A 22146-nucleotide genomic window follows, 5' to 3' on the forward strand; every position below is an offset into this window, starting at 1 on the left:
ATTCTAATTGATTTGCTAAATCGTTTTCTTATTTTAATACTTTTTTAAAGGAGCGCAAAACAGTATTTTGGAACTTCTTTTACTGCCATTAGGTTTGGCTGTTAAGAAGTCATTGAAAAAAAAGAACAAATTAAACTTTTCACTAAATCAGATGTACAAAGGTCGTTTTTGCTGGTGGTAGAGGTAAGAAGTGCGTTTAAAGAAATATCTCAATTTTTTAAGAGAGGGACATGTGAAATTTCAACCCTTTAATATTTACGTTGTTGAGGGGTGCCAATTTTTTTTCTGTGAGTATTAAGAATTTAAATTTATTTTAATTTAAAAAATTTTTTTATCATTTTCAAAATTCTATTCTTTGAAAATCCATACAATTGATTTTTAGAATCATGAAATAAGCTTAGAAAAAATCGACAATAAAAATTAATAAAAATTACAAAAGTAGTTCAAATTTTTATTTTTCGAAAATTTTCTTTTTATTAAAAAAATGGTCAACTAATTAATGTTTTAAAAAATTTTCGAAGCATGTTTTAATTTAAAATACTCAAATTTGTCAGAAAAAATTTACCACTCGTAAACATAAAAAATTTAGATGGGTTAAAATTTCACCGGCCCCTCCCCTTGACTGGAGATATATTTAATAAATTTCTTATTATATAGGATCTAGTAAATCTTTCTACAGAGCGATCAAATCAAGAAGACTGGTTGAAAAGTTACGATCTAACAGTCCATCCTTATGTCAGTGTATGCGGAGAAGTCAGTCCCATAACTGAATCCATGGTTATTTTAAATGGTGACAGATATTTGTTTGATGACCCACTCAAAGCTGTAGAAGCATGTTTTAAGTGCTTGATAGCACTTCGGTCAATGCCTTTGTTATGTGATTTCTTGTGGACATTTATCGGGAATTGCAGTGCCGGGGTCATCCATTTCTGCGATTCTTCTGATCAAAGACAGCGCCCTACCGAACACCTTACATGACAGAGGCAGGACACCCACCTCCAACCGAACAGCATAGCTAGCCGTGCATGTAGGAAGATGGAGCAGATCCTTAAAGAATGCTAGCTGCACCTTCTCAATATCCATACTTCGATCCAAGCCCCAGATCTGAACCGCATAAAATAATGTACTACAACTTAGACTCTCGAAGAGTCTTGTGTATGTAGACCATGTGTCCGCCCTTAGTCCATTTATAATTTTCAATGTAGACCCCAATGCAGCCTTAGCCGAGCTTACAAATTTTTTACTGGCCAATTCGAAAGACCCAGAACTCTAAAATATAACCCCTAAATACATAAACTCATCCACGACTTCAATCCTCTCCTCTCCTATCTTAAATGCTTTAAAATGTTTTACAGAGTGATTAGCGCTTTTTCTAAAGATCATAATCTTTGTTTTATTTACATTAATTTCCAGTGCTCTTTCTTCGCAGAATTCAAACAGGGCGGTCAGTTGTTTGACCAATTCAGTAGGGGAATCTGATAACAATACCAAGTCATCGGCGTAAGCAAGAATTGGGACATCGGTAGTACTAGTTATAGAGAGACCCCTGCACCCCCTACTCCGCAGAATAGTTTCCAAATCGCTGATAAACAAGGAGAAAACGTGAGGACTGAGTACCTCGCCCTGTACCCCGAGAAACACGAATAAAGTCAGTTGCCCCATAACGAGACCTGATACTGGCAGACGCCTTTTCATAAAAATCTTTTAAGATTTTTATAAATTTTGTACTTAAACCAATCGAGTGTAATTTTTCCCATAAAATTTCATGCGCTACCGAGGGGAAGGCGCTCTTAAAGTCAATAAAGGCCGCATAGACAACCCTTCCTGGAGAACGCAAATGAATTTGTAACAAAGAATTTAAAGTAAAAAGGTTGTCTACACAGCCCCTTCTCCTTCTAAAGCCTGATTGAAACTCCGGTATCACCTTAAACTCTCTTTCCCATAACAAAAGTCTGTCTGCCAATACCTGAGTGAACCATTTCACCACATTATTAACAAGTGTAATCGGTCGAAAATTGTCTGGATTTCTTTGGTCACCTTTTTTGTGCAACATACACATTATTAATTGTCCCCACGCAACCGGTACCTTTTCTTGCTCGAGAATTTTATTACATAAATTCTCTAAAAAAATAAACCAATTTTCCGGCAGGTTCTTTAAAAAACAAGAATTGATGTTGTCACATCCCGGTGACTTTGAGTCTTTAAATCTTTTAATACATTTAACTATCTCCTCATGAGTTATGTAACTGTCGAGAATCGGGTGACCAACATATGGTGCAGTGAAACAGTTCACAACCCGTACAGGGAACAACTCACGCAGGTACCGCCACCACGTCTCCTTTCCTATATTATTATTTACAGAGTATTTGATTCGTTTCTTATTCACAATAGACCAAAATTCTTTCGAGTCTCTCGAATTAGCAAGCCGATCAATTAGCGCATTACTATAAGCTCTCTTTTTTACAATTACCAATTTTCTAAAATTCGACTGAGCTTCAATAAACTTGCAACGCAGAGAAACATTAAAGCCCGCGTCTCTATATACTCGAAAGGATGTTTTCAGTAAAGATCTCGCGATTCGACAATCGTCATCAAACCACGGCTTATTCATGGAGATACTGATATTTCGCTGTTTAACAATTCTTCTCATCCCCAACTTTGTCGCTACATCAGTAATTGCCGATACCAATAGGCCATTGATAGCATCTATGTCCCCACCCGTATCAACCCCCACCTCATCTCTCTATCTCATACAGTCTACGTAATCCTTCACTTTTGCAAAATCAAACTCAAGCTTTACCCTCTCCGCTCCTTGATTCAAAATTTCATGCGATTGGGAGGGGATCTCCACACACACCGCAACAGGGAGGTGATCCGATAGAGTTCCCCACTCCAATACCCTAAAATCGCGAAGGAAGGGTGAGCTCGATAGAGAACCCCACACAAAATCTATTACACTAGAACCATTTCCACCGATATAAGTAAACTGCGCAGGCGAGTCACTCAATGATATCCCATCACATAGAAAGAATTCATTCCTCTCCATACAATCTACTAGCAATCTTCCCCTACTATTTACAATTGAATCTTTTGATACTCTAGCCGGTGCGAAGGAATGATTGGGTATTACACAACAATCGTAGGAGTTTAAATTCCCCACCCGACAATTAAAATCCCCCCGACAAAAATTAGGGCGTCGTTAAACGAGCAACGCAACTCACACATCTTACAATGAAACTTATTCAAAAAATTGTTAATATCTGTTAGAGGGGAAATATATACCGAGATTAATAAAAAGTAAAGGCCGTTGAAAATAAAACTAACAACAATTAACTCGGAATCAGACGAAACGAGCCGCGACATAAATACCTCTTTATTTAAAGCAACAATCAAACCTCCCTTTGCTCTTCCTCTGCTTGCCTCCTTTACTGCTGGCACCATAAAAACACTTATGTTATCCGGAAGGCTTGGCACTAATGATCTACCATCCTCCAACCACGTTTCACACAAACATAATATGTCATGCTGATGCAGTTGTGACTTTAGATCCTCTATATTCGCATAACCGTGAGTGTTCCAGAAAAGAATCCTAAAATTAAATCCACTTAATGCATGCACACCATGAGGGTAGAAGAGTTGAGATTTAATCTCGGTGTTTCTTAGGTACTTCAAAGAACTATTCTTTACTTGCAGTGGGCAGCGAAGATCTTCTTTCTTTCTCTGGTTGAAAAAATTGAGTTAAGGGTTTTGTGTCTCTGATCAGAGTAAGTTTGAAAGAGCCTATAGGGCGACCTCTCTTAGGTTTTACAGTGCTTCCTGATGAATGATCCTTATGTTTGCGTTTAATACCAGGAGTCACATTTTTATTTTGAGTAACTATAGTTGTCTCCTCCCTTTCGCGTTCACCATCATCCATCTCAGTATCAACATCCTCTGAAGGATTGAAAGATTTACATCTCTCTTGTAAATCTTTTAAGGAGTAAGCCTTATTTTTAATAACAAATAGCATTTCCCTTCAATTATGCCTCGTGACCTTGCTTCTTCAAACTGAACAAGTACATCAAAAGCGACTTACGTTCCTTCCTTTCATCCTCTGTGAGGTCATTTGCAATTGATAGATCCAGTTCGTTTAGTTCCTTCACCTTGGTGAACGACAGTGACTTCCATCTCGGAGATGCAAAGCGCACCAAAACGGACCTCCTTCCAACGAACTTTCCGAGTCTAAAAATTGATTCAATTGCCTGATCCGGAATCTCCACTTTTATCTTCTCGAAAATCCTAGCGATTGATAAATACAGATCCCTATTGATTTCTTCTTCATCTTCCAAATTAAAAATTAAAAGATTCCTCGCTCTTGAATTTTTCTCTAATAAAGCTATTCTTCTTTCCAGTACATTGACGGTTGCACACATATCCTCATGTTTCGAAGAAAAATCCTGTTGCTCCTTTTTGACTTCCTCAATATCTCTACTTAGATTCGAGTACATCAACTTTAAGGACTTGACTTCTTCCTTTGTTTCGACAACACCAGCACTGATTTTCATTAATAATTCTCTATCAAAGAGGTTTTCGTCTGCCATTGTTAGTGTATAAACAGAAAACTTTTCAAGGCTATACCGTAATGACTATTATCAAGTTCACACGAACACACAAAAATTTTTTCTTTTTTTTTCATTAATTTATACAATCTTATTTATTTTAATTAATTACTAAATTATTATTATTATTGTTTATAATTATTTAAATTTATATTTTATGTAACACTGTTGAGAATTATACACTAAACACTAAGAACTAAGACGGAAAAATATCGCACGCACGGGGGATCGAACGCTAGACCTCGAGGACGCAAGTCGAATACACTAACCGCACAGCCACGCAAGCTTGGAAGTGATTTTACTTAAACTTCCTTTTGAATTATGGGAAGGATATATTATGCAGTGCTATAATAATGAATTCACTGTATATTATATTTATGTAAAAAAAAATTATTATAAATATATGTTTTATATATTTATATACATTTTAACAAGACATAATATATTAATTAATAGGTATAGCATAAAAATATGATAAAAATTATTAATTTAACTATTTATTAATTATAATTTAATTATTTATTAAAATAATAATAAAAAATATATATTTATACATTTTTAAAAAATAAGAAAAATTTTATTATTAATAATACATAATAGTAAAAATAATAATTTATTATTATTATGATATACCTATTAATTAGTAATTAATAATATATTAATTGTTTGATGTTATTGTTGATGAATAATGTTTTTAAAAATCTTGGAAAATATTTTAATAGTTAATAAATCAAACAATGTTTCGAAAGCCAGTACCGACGGTCAGTACTGAGTCAGTACCATGCCGGTGTTTAACTCCGTCTTAACTCCGGACATTTCTACTTGGGCCGGGGTGGCTAAAACGCTATTTTACTTTTATGTTCCCAAAACGATTAAAATTCATCAAACATTTTGTATATAATTATGTGTTAATACAAATACTGTATTTTAATAATGTTTTATGACATTTATGACATAAAACATTTATGTTTTATTATTAAAAAATTATTTAAACAAATTATTGTTATTATTTACCAACTTTTTCCAGAATACACCTAGAAAGTTGCAGTTTTTTCCTAATTTTGCAATTTACTAAATCTTATATGATTACTGATAAAGAATAGAAATTGAATAAAAATTGAACTATATTTTAAACAATTTTTAAACAAATTATTGTTGTTATTTACCAACTTTTTCCAGAATGCACCTAGAAAGTTGCAGTTTTTTCCTAATTTTGCAATTTACTAAATCTTATATGACTACAGATAAAGAATAAAAATTTGATTATTATTTAAACAATTATTAAACAATTTTTTGTTGTTATTTACCAACTTTTCCCAGAACGCACCTAGAAAGTTGCAGTTTTTTTCCTAATTTTGCAATTTACTAAATCTTATATGATTACAGATAAAGAATAAAAATGTGTAAATGTGTAAATTAGTAAAAAAATTCAACCTTGTAGGTTCATTCTGTAAAAAGATGGTAAGTAACAACAATAATTTGTTTAAAAATTGTTTAAACAATAGTTAAATTTTTATTCTTTATCAGTAATTATATAAGATTTAGTTAATTGCAAAATTAGGAAAAATTTGCAATTTTCTAGGTGCATTCTGGGAAAAGTTGTTAAATAACATCAATAAGTTATTTAAAAATTGTTTAAACAATAATTCAATTTTTATTCAACTTTTATTCTTTATCTGTAATCATATAAGATTTAGTAAATTGGAAAGTTAGGAAAAAACTGCAACTTTCTAGGTGCATTCTGGAAAAAGTTGGTAAATAACAACAATAATTTGTTTAAACAAATAAAAAATGTATTATAACATTATAATATATTTTATTTATTAATATAAAACAATTTTACTGTATAAGTTTAATGATTTTATTTTTATTTTTTTGCAATATAAAAAAAACACCCGGTCAATTTTCAGTATTCTTGTACATACTTTTTTAATTGTTATAAATAAACAAGAAGAAATGTAAAAAAAATTTATTTTTGTTTTTTTCGAAAGTAGATAAAATTTTGTTCAGTGAGTTAAAATGTCGATTCGATTAATACGAAATTCGAGAAGATATACAACATTATGTATTAGTTGGCCTCTTATTTTTATGTTTCTACAAATAAGGTTTAGTAGTTTTTTAACAAATTAATCTATATTATTTATGTTTTTTTGTTATTAACAAACTTATACACGGCAACGCATTATTTCAGGTTAAACTTAACTGTAATAAAATTAAATCAGTAACATATAATTTAAATTATGGTTGTTTTCTAAATTTTCAGGGTTTGCTGAATATTAATCTAAAATCAGATATGCAAATTCAAAATGGTGGATCCAATATGGCGGACAAAAATTAAACAAATTTGCTTTAAAATTGTCTCCGGGGGGCTTTTGGGGTCGCTGATTACTAATCTAAAGTCAGTTTTTAAAAATTCAAAATGGCGGATCCAATATGTCGAATAAAATGTAAATAAATTTGCTTTAAAATTGTCTTTCGGAGATTTTTGGGGTCGCTGATTACGAATCTAAAGTCAGTTTTTAAAAATTCAAAATAGTGGATCTATAAATCCATATGGCAGACATAAAAAGTTACGAATTTGGAAACACTCTATTTTAATACGGGATTGAGACCGGCAATGGCAGAGTTTCATCTATTTTTTAAAAATTTTTTTCATAACGCAATCATAAAAATGGCGTTATTTGTCTCTTCGTAGGCCAATGTAAAGTTATTCTTTTTAGTACGTAGTTACGAAAATACTGCGAATGACAGTTCAGTTCAAAAAAGAGCTTTGTTTGTGCTTGTTCGAGTATTTTTGTAACGCTCGAGTAGTTGCAATTCCGTCCAGAAGAGGCGTGATTATGTTTTCGTTCAGTTAACTACATTTACCGTGTCTTACAGCAGCAACACAGTATCTGTCAAATACTGAGAGTTTCTAACCTCCTTTTCGTGATCACTGGTGTGAAAAATTCTGTTTTTATTCTTTAATGATATTATTTTTATTAATACGTCGAAGTACACGATTAGGTTTCGGGGGGCTTCGCCCCCTGACGCGTCCGGTGGCTTGGGGTATTTTAAAATGCGATTCTTTGAAATGTCGAATATTATTATTATTCTTTTGAGTTGGTTTTTTTGTAGTCGGGGGGCTTCTCAACATTCTTTTCAGTTATATATGTTTTTCAGTGTCAACGCCTTTTTATGATTTTGTTATGAAAAGTATCGTGCGCAACACGTGTGGCAGCATTTTGGAACTCGCGCTTCTTTGTCGTAACTCGTCTCCGGTGAGGGCACCTTCGGCGCCCTCACCGGAGACGAGTTACGAAAACTTAGCGCTCGTTCCAAAAAGGCCGCTAGTTCACACTTGTTACGCAATGTACTATTTTGTTTTTTTAATGTTTTTTTAAAAATATTTTATATTTTTTTTAATTTTGTTTATTTTTTGAATATTTTTATATTTGTCGTAACAAACGACAAAAGACAAGTGACAAAACATAAAAGACGAACGACAAAAAAACAAAAAAAAATCAAGAAAAAAAGGTAAAATGGCAAACGACAAAAAACAGTACTTCTCTCCTATTTTTAATATTATTGTTGTAATAGTCGTAACATTGGATTCGCTATTTAAAAATTTTGTAAGAATGATTCCAGATTTGTATTTACACACCCCGCAAACTTCCAAGAAGCAGCATTCAGTCCTATATTGTCAATTTTTTATTTTTGACTTTATTTTAAGGGGTTATATGCAGTCATGATTTTCAAAAAATCGATTTTTTTTTGCATTTTCTTAAAGTGTATATATTTGCCTGTTGTGAAAAAATTGTTTATTAAGATTCGAGAAATATTTTCGCAGTTACAGACAAAACTAGAAAGGCGCGCCGTGGGGTGTAGAGCAGGTGCAGCATCTTTAAACTCGCTTTTCTCAAAACTATGTTTGTCAAGTCGGCGAACACACCGATGGTATATAACGGTGGTGAGACTCCGTGGCTTGCGATCATCGAGGTAAAGCGACATCCAGTGCGGTTAGTACTTGGATGGGTGACCGCGCTTTGACTCTCGCTATAGCCCGATGTTTTCTTACTACTTTCGTAATATATCAAGCGGGAGGTTTAACGTTGAGGTATAATTATGTGCACTGTCGATTATTGTTCAGTGCACACCGTTAGAACTCGGCTGTCGACAAACCGGTTTTACACAGGAGAGGTTTTCTACAGTTTCCCTCTTCTCTGGCGAGAAAACCCATTGACGGGTGGTCAATAATATAAATAACTGGACCAACAAATAAAAAAATTTCTTTCTTTAAATAGGAGCAGTTTAAATTTTATTTTAATTGGTCTTAAACATCCATTTTATCTTTTCGGGGTTAGGACTAAATTAACAATTTTTTTAAATTATAAATATTTTTCCATTTTTTCAACTGAACCAACAAATAAAAAAATAGCTTTTTCTAAGTAGGAGGAGTTTAAATCATTTTTTAATTGGTCTAAAACATATTTTTTCTTTTTGGGGTTGGAATTATATGTTCTATTTCTTAAATATTAATTTTTTCTCCATTTTGTTTAACTCAACCAACAAATAGAAAAATTGATTTTAAAAATAGGAGGATACATCTTCTAGAATTGATTTAAATAAAAATCATCTTGAAAAGTTGGTTTTCCTATTTCTTGTTTTAAATGTGATTAATAAACTTTCGAACAGAAAGCAGTTCGAATGTCAGTCCCGCCATCTGTCGTGACAAATGCGCTGCGATATATCAGTAGTATATTATTATCGCTTTACACGCACACGCATACAGGCATACATCTCACGGTAGAATCGACATCTCCAACTTAAAACATTAATTATTATTCAATAAGTAAACATTAATTTGCCCTAAATATGTAATAACTTAATGCTTTAATGATTACTTTCGTCAAATTAAATGAGTTTTTCTTTAATTCGTACATTTTTATATACGAAATTAAATGTGAAACACGCACTTGAACTGTCAGGTTAGCACTTCACTTTACACATTATTTACTATTAAATTAAACCATTATTTAACTTCATTCTTGCTCAAATCAACTGAAAAACCGATTTACTTTTATTAGCAATAGTTTATTTCATCATATTTTATTGATTTGCACCAAAAATCGTCGTCTAAGCAGTTCTAAGCAATTCTTGAGCAAACTTGCTTGAAAACTGATTTTATACATTTGCCAGGGAGACCATTAAATTAAAATTACCAGTAGAGGTGACAGACCCAAACATTCATGGTGGGATGTATTAAAATTTAAATTAAAATTAAAAAAGATAACGGCAAGAATGACGCACTTTGTACATTGTATTAAAATTTTTTTTAGAAGATACTGCCGAAAAATGTTGAAGCAGTACGACAATTAAAAATAAAGTCTTTCTTCTATAAGGTTGGAGATAAAGATAAACTTTCAATCAATGATTCTCTCTTGAACTTTATTTTTGGATGCAATATTGATTTCAGTATCATAGAATCTGATTATTTTATAAGAATTGTCTTCAGTTCTTTTAAATAAGGCTTTTGAAAAAATGAAGCATAAAAAAATAATTTTTATAACAAATCAGAAATTTTTACTGCCTTCAATAGAAACTGACAAAATCGAATTGTCCACATTAAGGGGTTATAACACTGGCTAAAAATTCGCCAAGTGGTACCACTAAAAGTTTCTTTTACAGTGCACGGTTTTCAATTTATCATAACTTTTGTAAAAGTTAATCGATGTTAAATTTATACAAGTATTTTTCACAGCATTTTTAACAATCATTTTGATGAAGATATTAATTTAGAAAAATAATTATTCTAACCTATTTTTTTATTTTAACCCTTTAACGCCCAGCGGTTTCGATCGAAACCACTTTTGATTTCTAAAATCTATAACTTTAACAAAAATTAAGATATTTTTTATTTCTAAACGCTTAAAGCTTAAAACGTTAAAGGGTTAAGTAAATCCAATTAATTTAAAACAAAATTGACCGCTATGTTAGATTTGACATTTTGAATTTTTAAAAACTAACATAAGATTCGTAATCAGCGACCCCAAAAACCCCCAAGGAAACATTTTCAAGTGAATACGATTAATTAAAAAAAATGTCCGCCATTTTGAATTTTTAAAAACTAACATCAGATTCGTAATCAGCGACCTCAAAAACCTCTGAGTAAACATTTTCAAACAAATCCGATTAATTAAAAAAAATGTCCGCCATATTGGATCCGCCATTTTGAATTTTTAAAAACTAACTTTAAATTCGTAATCAGCGACCCCAAAAATATTAAGTCATGAGTTGTAAAGAAAATCTGTCCATATGAATAATGTGCCCCTCAAAGGGTTAATATTTATCAATTTCATATAATTAAAAGTATGATCAATAAAAGTTATTAAATTTACACTACCGTCTATGAGTATCAAAATCTTTGAAAATATGCATTAACTTTTTTACTTCCACTCCACGTTTTTCAAAATAGCGCCATGAAACACAATTTTTTTCAAAAATTCCATTCATATTGCTCAACAATATTTTTTCCATTAAATGGACCTGAAAATGGGTACTTGGGGGTTTTCGTGGTCGCTGATTACGAATCTGAAGTCAGATTTTAAAAATTCAAAATGACGGATCCAATATGTCGGATGTCAAAATTGAAAATCAATCGGAATGGCTTGAGAATTGCTACTCGGGGGTTTTCTTGGTCATCTTTAGCCACCAGTAAACTGGTGTTGCCCGATTCTCACCGCGTGGAGGTAGATGATGATGGAATCTTTATTTTTTTTTAATTTTGTTTTTTTTATATATTTTTTAATTTTGTTCTTTTATATTTTTTTTGTTTTTTGAATTTTTTTTAGATTAAATGTAAATGTTTATATTTACTGATAAATAATTGTTTTATTTATTTTTAACTTTTAATTATTTATGAGTTTGATCGAAGCAATTTTTACAAAAGTATTGACTACATGTTTTGCAAAAATTTCGAGTCCTCACAGAACATTTACTATTGGAGCAATACTTTTTAGAATTGCTACTTTCGATCAAAGGAATTGTACATTTTTTGTTCTGCATGTAACTCTTACTGATGCTTATAACAAATTCTTTGATTGAAAGTTTTTTTGACTGAGTTGCAGCAGTGTTCCGTAAAACCAATGCATTTGTTATCCCGGATTGAATAAGTCGCTCAAAAATAACCCATGTCCATTTTTTAGACCTAATAGCTGGCATTACTCTATTACAATGCTGGTCATGAAGATCAACCCCACCCATGAATTTGTTATACAAACCAAATGCATTAGGAAAAGGAAGTTCGGCTTTTTCTCTTTTCTCTTTATTGTAACGTTTTACGGAAGTTAGTGGAGTTTCTCCTGCTGCTGTCGATAATAACGACACAAGTTTTGAATCTTTAACAGTGATAAAATTTAAACACTGTTTTTGTCGTGTTTGACAGCAAATGTTCCTCTGGGAGTATCTTTTGAAATGTCGTTTTTTTCTTTTATTCTATTCTCTCTGACTGTACCAGTTGCCCGAAGACCCGCTTTTTTTAAATGCACTAGTAAGTCAGGACAACAGAACAAATTATCGTAATAAACGTGATATTTGAACAGCTTTTTTGCAGGAATGTTGAACAAGAGTTTCTGAAGCATCTGAAGTACCACACGACTGCCTAAAGCACAATTCGTCAAAACTTCACCCTTATCGGAATTTTTCCCGCAATAAATATCAAAGTCAAATAAAAATCCTGAAGCGCTGCATAAAGCCCACATTTTTATGCCAAACCTAATAGGTTTTGCTTTGATGAACTGTTTCATAACACATCTACCATAGAACGTTGTCATCATTTCATCAATTGATACCGCCGTTGAGAAAATTCCAAATTGAACAAGATTTTTGCGGAATATGTTTAACATTGAACGAACTCTCCATGCCCTGTCTTTTGTATTTTCTGCGACCTCGGGTTTGTAAAATTTTAAGTTTGATTTAATCTTCTCAAATTTGTTTCTGCTCATAGCTGATGCAACAATGTCAGATCGTAAGTAAGGGTCTTTTGACCACATGTCTCTTTGAGACAATCTTTTATTGTAGGTTGTGAAAATGATTATACTTAAAAAGACGTTGAACTCTTCTAAAGATACGTCTAGTCCATTCAATCGCGTAGATTCAATTATATGGTCCTTTAACTCTGAAGAAAAAAAATATTCAAAAATTTCCACAGGTGTGCTATCTATCTAATATATTTTTTCTATCTTTATCAGATAACAAGATATTATTTGACAAAGATTCTGCATTCTTTTTCTCCCCCTTTTTCCAATCATAAACATGATTTCCTTCAAGAATCTTTTGTGACGCAGTGTAATAGCTGTATTTTTGAATATAGGACTCAGTAGGAAAAGGTATATCATTTTCATAATTATCAGAATCATTGGAATCAAACTCATTTTCACTGAGATTATCATCGGACTCACCAGAATCTTCAGCGTTTTGAACAAAGATCACGTCGATATGATCATCATCTTCCATAACTTCTGAAGTTTCATTTATAGTTTTGCGTCGCTTTTTTGGCATCATACGCGGAGAGTTTTTGAAGGTGTATCCCTTTTTCTTTTCGATGACATGAGCTCAAATTCTAAATACGCAGTAAAGTAATATTATATATTTAAAACGCTAAACACAATGAAGATTCAAAAGACATTTAACACAATATTGAACTCATAATTGTTTTCTAAAAGAAAAATTTCATAAAACAATTGATGGTGGCAAACCGTGCCTTCTCAACGTCATTAGAAATATGAATCCTCTGTTCCAACCACTTAACAATGTTCCAAAATCGATTAAAAAATATTTAAAGAAATATATTCTTTATATCTCACACAACAATTCTATAAAACAATGGACAACGTAGTGATTTTCATTTGTTTGGTACTCTTTTTTATAGCAGAAAAGAATGTCGAAAACAATTGACGTCTGTCTAAGGTTTTTTTTTATTTTTATTGATTTTCAATTATTTGCTTATATTATTTCGATCCCAAAAGATATCAAGAAAACCAGTACATGAAACAATGAACAACCTAGTGGTTTCAATTGTTTGATACACTCTTTTACACCAGAAAAGAATTCCAAAAACAATTGACAGGCTATTAGTTTTCAACTGTTTGGTTGAAGTTATTTTGATCCCAATGAATACACAGAAAACTATTACATGGAACAATAAACAATCTAGTGATAATTAATTTTTTGATACTCTTTCTTATATGTCAAAATCTTGATTTTTAAAATCTGACAGCAGATTCGTAATCAGCGACCAAGAAAACCTCCGAGTACCCTTTTTCAAACGAATTTGACGAATTTTTTATTTTTTTTGCCGCCATGTTGGATCCGCCAATTTAAATTTTTACAATCTGACTTCAGATTCGTAATCAGCGACCACGAAAACCCCCGAGTAGCAATTTTCAAGCCATTCCGATTGATTTTCAATTTTGACATCCGCCATATTGAATCCGCCATTTTGAATTTTTAAAATCTGACTTCAGATTCGTAATCAGCGACCACGAAAACCCCCGAGTACCCATTTTCAGGTCCATTTAATGGAATAAATATTGTTGAGCAATATGAATAGAATTTTTGAAAAAAAATTGTGTTTCATGGCGCTATTTTGAAAAACGTGGAGTGGGGGTAAAAAATCAATGCATATTTTCAAAGAGTAGGTATAAAGTGCACGATTTATGAAATTTTCGGTCCTGTTAAAATAATTTTTCCCTTTGAAATTGCTAGATGTTTTATAAAAAGTCATGAAAAAATTGTGTATTTTTACAATAATTGTTTAAAAAATGATACACAAAAATTTTTGTAACAATTTTTGATGTCATATTTGGATGCAGCACACTCAAATACGTAATAAATAGATTTGCTGAAAGAAATTAACCATTTTTTTTAATATCATCTATTAAAGTTCGACTTGAAATTTTGTGCATTTGGGCGTTAATGGGTTAAAATAAGTCTTCATAAATCAAAAAATGTTAAACCATCATCGATTTATCATTTAAAATGTGAAGCCGTGTTGCGACCGATTAGTGCATTTAAATTCAACTGTGACGACTCGATTCTGGCTTCGCGCGGCTGCGAATGGGAGAGAAAGCAGGGACGGATTCATGCGGAGGAACGATGAACTTTCGAGTTTTTTTATATTCCTCTTGAAACGTTATTATTTATTATTCCCCAACATGAATCCGTTCCTGCTTTCTCTCCCATTCGCAGCCACGCGAAGCCAGAATCGAGTCTTCACTGTTGAATTTCAATGCACCAATCGGTCGCAACACAGCTTCACATTTTAAATGATAAATCAATGACGGTTTAACATTTTTTTATTTTCCAAGGCTTATTTTAAAGCTGAAACTCTAACGAAGATTTATGTGTTTTTAAAAAAATTTTATCTATATTTTTCTAAATTTTTAAAAAAGGTGAAGTGAAGAGACCAAAATGAGAGAATTTGATAATTTTTTTATTTCTTTCTTACTCTAAAACACAAAAAATAGTTAACGAAATGACTTCAAAGGAGGTTTATTTTACGCAGAATTTAATAAGCTTTCTAACCGTATTTAATTTTTTTGTATCTCCTTTTATTTCCGAGATATGATTAAAAAAGTGATGACAAGTTATTTCATAGAGTCGCGTGTAATTGTCCTGATACTCGTGGACGGTATTGTACTTTTGCATGGCGGCTATGCAACGTAGAGTACACGCGCGCAAAAAAATTATACAGTTATTAATTCGTTCAGGCCCATTTTCAATTTAACATAATTTCGTAGAAAAAAGTAAAGCTTTCAATATGTGCTATTAAAAAAATCAAAATGGTGACATTGATAGATAAGCTAGAAAATATTCTTAAGAAAAAGAAATGTCCGCCATTTTCAATTTTTAAAAACTAACATCAGAATCGTAATCAGCGACCTTAGAAACCCCCGAGTAAACATTTTTAAGCGAATCCAATTGATTAAAAAAAATCTTTCGACATATTGGATCCGCCATTTTGAATTTTTAGAAACTAACATTAGATTCGTAATCAGCGACCCCAAAAACCCAGAGTAAATATTTTCAAGCGAATCTGATGAATTAAAAAAAAAGTCAGACATATTGGATCCGCCATTTTGAATTTTTTTAAACTAACGCTAGATTCGTAATCAGCGACCCCAAAAACCCCCGAGTAAACATTTTTAAGCGAATCCGATTAATTACAAAATTTCCGCCATATTGGATCAGCCATTTTAAATTTTTAAAAACTAACATCAGATTCGTAATCAGCGATTCCAAAAACCCCCGAGTAAACATTTTCAAGCGAATCCGATTAATTAAAAAAAATGTCCGCCATATTGGATCCGCCATTTTGAATATTTAAAAACTGATGTCATATTCGTAATCAGCGCCCCCAAAAACCCCCGAGTAACAATTTTTAGTCGATTTTAAAATGCTTAAAAAATTCGATATTTTTAACAATAATTTATGAATTTTTTTAAACAATAGGAATTCTTTTAACATGATCTAGGATACATATTTTTAAAGCCCTATTCTTTGTACTTATTTTCAAACCTTTCACGCATTCGATGAACATCAACCCAGAACCTTTTATATCGCCTGATAAAATGTGTATTTATATATGTACGTAATTGATGTGCAGAACCAGAATCATAATTAAACGTCTTTTCAATTCTACTCATTATCACGTCTATCGTTGTTTTACTTTTATTTGTATCATTCCATATCCATTCACATAACTCTTTCACTTGTATAGTGAAAACCGACATTTTGAAGCAGACAACCACAATAACAACGGAATAAATTTAATTTATTATACGTGAATTATGAACTGACGGTTGACAATTTTATTTAACTCTTCACCATGGTAACAAAATGAGTGAAAAAAAGAATGTCTACATAGATATTTTTTATTTGTATGAAACTTCATGTATTCAGACAGTCTTTTTTCTTAAACTAGAGTAGACTTCGTTGATGCTGTTCTCGTTTTAAATTTTATTTTCCATTTTCTCATTTGTACTGTTTCTTAATTACAACCTATCTTCAATTATTTTTTGTTAATATTTATTACTTTGTTCCTTTTCATCACATTATGTTCGAAATTATTTTATTTTCAAAGTAAAGCTTCTCAATGTTTACTGCTTACTTTTTATTGTTTCTATTCTGATTTTTAAATAAAAAATAAAAAATATCGGAAGACATTCTAATGGAAAAATTATAATATAAATTCATCTGTATACAACTCTGATAATTTTGAGTCTATCATTTTTGTTATTCATGCAACAAATGAAAATTATGTACTCAAACAACGTTACAAAGATCAGCTCGACAACCTCCATTAGTGCAGAAACTGATTCTTAGAAATAAATATCAATACTCAACAAATCCTTCCTTTATGTTCTATCGGACATTTTGAATTTTGAAAATCCGATCTCAGATTCGTGATCAGCGACTCGAAAACTGGTAAAATACTGAGTATCAGAATGATTTGCCTAATTTTTAATAATTTCGACCGCCATATTGGATCGGCCATTTTGAATTTTGAAAATCTGACCTCAGATTCGTAATCAGCGACTCGAAAACTGTTGGAATACTGAGTATCAGAATGATTTGCCTAATTTTTAATAATTTCGACCGCCATATTGGATCGGCCATTTTGAATTTTGAAAATCTGCCCTCAGAATCGTAATCAGCGACTCGAAAACTGTTGGAATACTGAGTATCAGAATGATTTGCCTAATTTTTAATAATTTCGACCGCCATATTGGATCGGCCATTTTGAATTTTGAAAATCTGACCTCAGATTCGTGATCAGCGGCGAAAATAACCTTGGAGTATGGACTTTCTTGAAAATAATTCCTTTTAATATGCATTTATAAGGATTTTTGTCGTTTGATCGTCCATATTGGATCGGCCATTTTGAATTTTGAAAGTTGCAATGCAGATTCTAAACGAGTATAGGCCTCTGTCCCAAAATATACCTTTAGCAACAGTTCTAGAATTTATTTGTGCAAGTTGTTTCAGTTTCAATGTTCATAACTTTTAAAAAATACGAAAATAACGAGATTTAGGCCCTTACAGTACAGACGCCATTTTGAATTTTGGAAATGCGGCAAGGGTTTCAAATTCTGTGATACTTGAAGCTTAATGCCACAAAATTGCATTTATTTTCATTAAAAATTGACGTGGTTACAGAATTTTGACGCCTCTTACTACATTTTGCCCCACTGTGCGTCCACGAGTATCAGGACGATTACATTCGACTCTATGAAAAAACATGCCATCACTTTTTTAATCATATCTCGGAAATAAAAGAAGTTGCAAAAAACTTAAATACGGTTAGAAAGCTGATTAAATTCTGTGTAAAATAAGCCGTCTTTGAAGTCATTTTGTTAACTATTTTTTAAGTTGTAGAGTGAGAAAGAAATAAAACAAATTATCAAATTTTCTCATTTTTGGCTCTTGATTTCAACTTTTTCAAAAATCTAGAAAAATGTAGATAAAATTTTTCTAAAAACACAGAAATCTTTGTTAGAATTTCAGCTTTAAAATAAGCCTTCGGAAATTAAAAAAGGTTAATCCGTCTTCGATATATCATTAAAAATGTGAAGCCGTGTTTCGACCGATTGGTGCATTGAAATTCAACTCTGACGACTCGATTCTGGCTTCGCGCGGCAGCGAATGTGAGAGAAAACAGGGACAAATTTATGCTGGAAAATAATAAATAATGATGTTTCACGAGTAATATAAAGAAACTCAAAAGTTCATCGATCCCCACATGATTTCGTCCCTGTTTTCTCTCTCATTCGCTACCGCGCGAAGCCAGAATCGAGTCGTCAGAGTTGAATTTCAATGCACCAATCGGTCGAAACACGGCTTCACATTTTTAATGATATATCGAAGACGGATTAACCTTTTTTAATTTCCGAAGGCTTATTTTAAAGCTGAAATTCTAACAAAGATTTCTGTGTTTTTAGAAAAATTTTATCTACATTTTTCTAGATTTTTGAAAAAGTTGAAATCAAGAGCCAAAAATGAGAAAATTTGATAATTTGTTTTATTTCTTTCTCACTCTACAACTTAAAAAATAGTTTAACGAAATGACTTCAAAGACGGCTTGTTTTACGCAGAATTTAATCAGCTTTCTAACCGTATTTAAGTTTTTTGCAACTTCTTTTATTTCCGAGATATGATTGAAAAAGTGATGGCATGTTTTTTCATAGAGTCGAATGTAATCGTCCTGATACTCGTGGACGGTAGTGTATGATGCTATCCATAAGAAATTCTCTGGACATACAAAAACTATCTTACGGATATCCCTAAGATATCCCTAGGTTATCCACAAGATATCTTTGCATTAATCCTACAATATCCTTAGGATATTCACGATATCCATAAAGTAACTCTAGAAATAAAAAAAAATTTCTTATTGAAAAGTTAAGGTTCTATACATATGTACACAAATAAAATAGTATTATTTTATTTTTTCTAAAACATGATGGTATAATGATATTTTATCAAAATTTTGTATGATTTGTTAATAGAAAAAGTCTATTAAAAATAATTAATTTATAAGGGTTATGTAACCTTGGCAGGAGTTTCCATTGTGTACAATAATGCCATCGTTACTTGGGATTAAATATCGCAATTAATGTCGGGTCGAGCTACCAGACTCCGCAGAAGTATATTGTCGCCTGAGACTCAGCACCTTCTCCTTTATTCGCCTACATGTCACCCACCCTTATTTCTCTTGTTTGCAAAACGCTATCTCTTTTGTTACATTAATGTTGAAATGCGAGCTTTTCAAGCATACTCATTGTTAACTTTGATCTCCAGAGAATGATAAGTGAAAGGCTCTTTGTTGGATATCTGGAGTAATAAACGTAGAAAAACAAATTCCTAAAAACTATTGATATCTAACGATAATAAATTATGTTTGTTTTTGTAATTTAAAAATGTCAATTAGTGATTGACCGAATTTCTGATTGTCCCAATTTTTTAATCATATGTACCAATATGGGTATACTTTAAATTATTTTTTAGTAAGCTACAAACTTTTATGCTAAAAGTCAAAATAATACGCGGCAGAGCACTTGGGGGATTTTGGGGTCGCTGAAAACAATTTCAAGTAAAATTTGTGAAATTAAAATTGTCGAACAAATCTAGAATATAATTGTAGGACAATATTTCTTTCTTAGAACGTGAGCTTGGCAGAATTTCCATTAAATTGATTATATCAATGTTGTAGAATTTTTATTCGTAAGAATAGTAATGGGTGACAAATTAAGGGGTTACACCACTTTGACCCGTTCAAAACATAAGCTTTTTCAACAATTTTTATTGAAGAATAGAATTTTTTTTAGGAAAATTAAATTACAGTAGGGAAATAGTAGTTTACAGTAGGGTATAGTATCTTTTATTTTTTACACGGAGAGAAATTTATAGTAGTAGGTAACATAATTGTGGTTAGGGTGACCATCTTTAATGCTACAAATACGGACAGCTATCTAGATAGTCACCGTTACCATCAATATCATCAGGAGTAACATCTTGGTAGTACGGGGTAGCATAACTATATTTTTTTTAGCATCTGTGATGGTTGGCAGTAGCATAATGATAGTATTGTGTAACATCATCTTTTTAACATCAAAATCTGACTATCCATTTCTCTCAGTGTACTACTCTTAAACTACAAAAAAATATATATATAAATTTCTTTTTTTTTAAATTGGCGGTTTGACAGATGATATGTTAAAGTGCTTTAAAAATGTATCGCCATACGGTGGACACTATAACTCAGTCCAAAATTAAGCTAGACTAAAAAGTAAAAATGCTTTAGTTTCTGTAGCTCAAAATCTAGCGAAATACGTATCCGTTTTAAAAAAAATTTATTTTTTGCAAAATGGCATCGATTTGAAGAAAAAAGTTCGTATTTTTGCCTAAATTTCGTTACTAAAAGTTGTCTAGAAAATTTAAATATTAATATTTCAAAAAATCCGTACGTATTTCGCTAGATAATTATATCACAAACAAAATAAAAAAAGAACTAAGAGGATCGATTGAAATTTGTGGCATCCAGACTGTCCACCGATTTTTAAAATACAGTTTTGAGAAAAACGCGTTTTAGTTTAAAGTTTTCATTACAATGTAAACGTTGGCGCGCGATCCTGCTTGAACAGTTCGAAAATTGTCTTTTTACTTGAGATATCGATTTATAACTAATGACATATCATTTTGATGACCATAAGGAGTATTTTAGGCAAAAAAAAATTTTTTTTATTTTTTGAAAATTTCGAAGTGGTGTAACCCCTTAAATATAATTGAATTTTAATTGTTGAGAAAATCAATTTTAATTATGCTTCTGTAAAATTACAATTCTACAAAAAAAACCATTCGCATAAATTGATATTCGTTTAAATTAAATTTCTAAATGACACTTTTTACGAACTGTCACTTCACAGTGCAACAGCATTTTTATTTCTGGGATCGCATAGGGTGATTTTTATAGGTTTTTTGATGCTGAATGCGAATCCGTAATCAGAATTGTTCCATCACCCTAGATTTCTAAGAAATTTGACCTTGAAAATTGAAAAATGGCCGTTTTTGGGGTACTTTTTGGTTTTTTATCAGGGTATAACAATTTTTTCTAGGGTTTTCATTATATGCGTACGAAAGCCCATATCTTCCATAACAATTTTCAATTTGGACCTTTTAAAAATATCTATTTTTCGATCAGTTACCTTTGTTTGAAGTTCGCGCCGCATCATAAAATCAGCAAAAATGCCGTTTTTGAGGTATTTTTTTGTTTTTTATCAGGGTACAAAAATTTTTTCTAGTGTTTTCATGATATACGTACGAAAGCTCATATCCTTCTCAACAATCTCCAATTTTGACATTTCAAAAATATCTATTTTTCGATGAGATATCCTTGTTTGAAGTTCGCATCGTAACGTCAAATGGGATAACAGTGAGAAATATTAACATAATATTAATATTATTAATATTAAACCATTAAATCTTAAGCAGAAACCAATGAATCATTAATGAAACTATTATATTCTTAGGAAAATCAAAAATAATTTGACCATTGTTTTTTTGATTATCATTTCAAATTCTTTAACAATAATTTAACAAAAACAAAGATAACTCATCGAAAAATACATATTTTTAAAATGTTCAAATTGGAGATTGTTGAGGAGGATGTGAGCTTTCGTACGCATATCATGAAAACCCTAGAAAAAATTTTTGTACCCTGATAAAAAACCAAAAAGTATCCTAAAAACGTCCTTTTTCAATTTTCAAGGTCAAATTTCTCGAAAACCTAGGGTGATGGAACAATTCTGATTACGGATTCGTATTCAGCATCAAAAACCTATAAAAATCACCCTATGCGATCCTAGAAATAATAAAAAAGTGAAATTCTGTTGCACTGTGTTATGCGAATTGGCATTTTTGTAAAAACTGTTATAGTAAATTTATATATGCACACAAGTTTACTATAGTATTTTTCACAAAAGTGCGACAATATCCATAAGTGTTAATTCGT

General features: G+C 31.5%; 1 protein-coding gene across 1 annotated transcript; it reads right to left on the bottom strand.

Moving 5' to 3' along the window:
• Nucleotides 1-11992: 11992 nt before the first annotated feature.
• On the bottom strand, nt 11993-12628 carry LOC122507250 (piggyBac transposable element-derived protein 3-like). Its single transcript, XM_043619866.1, has one exon. The coding sequence runs from the start codon at nt 12626-12628 to the stop codon at nt 11993-11995; it is 636 nt and encodes a 211-aa protein (XP_043475801.1).
• Nucleotides 12629-22146: the final 9518 nt, after the last annotated feature.

The sequence above is a fragment of the Leptopilina heterotoma genome, unplaced genomic scaffold (genome assembly GCF_015476425.1).
Source record: "Leptopilina heterotoma isolate Lh14 unplaced genomic scaffold, ASM1547642v1 Lhet_455, whole genome shotgun sequence".
In the NCBI taxonomy this organism is placed as follows: domain Eukaryota; kingdom Metazoa; phylum Arthropoda; class Insecta; order Hymenoptera; family Figitidae; genus Leptopilina; species Leptopilina heterotoma.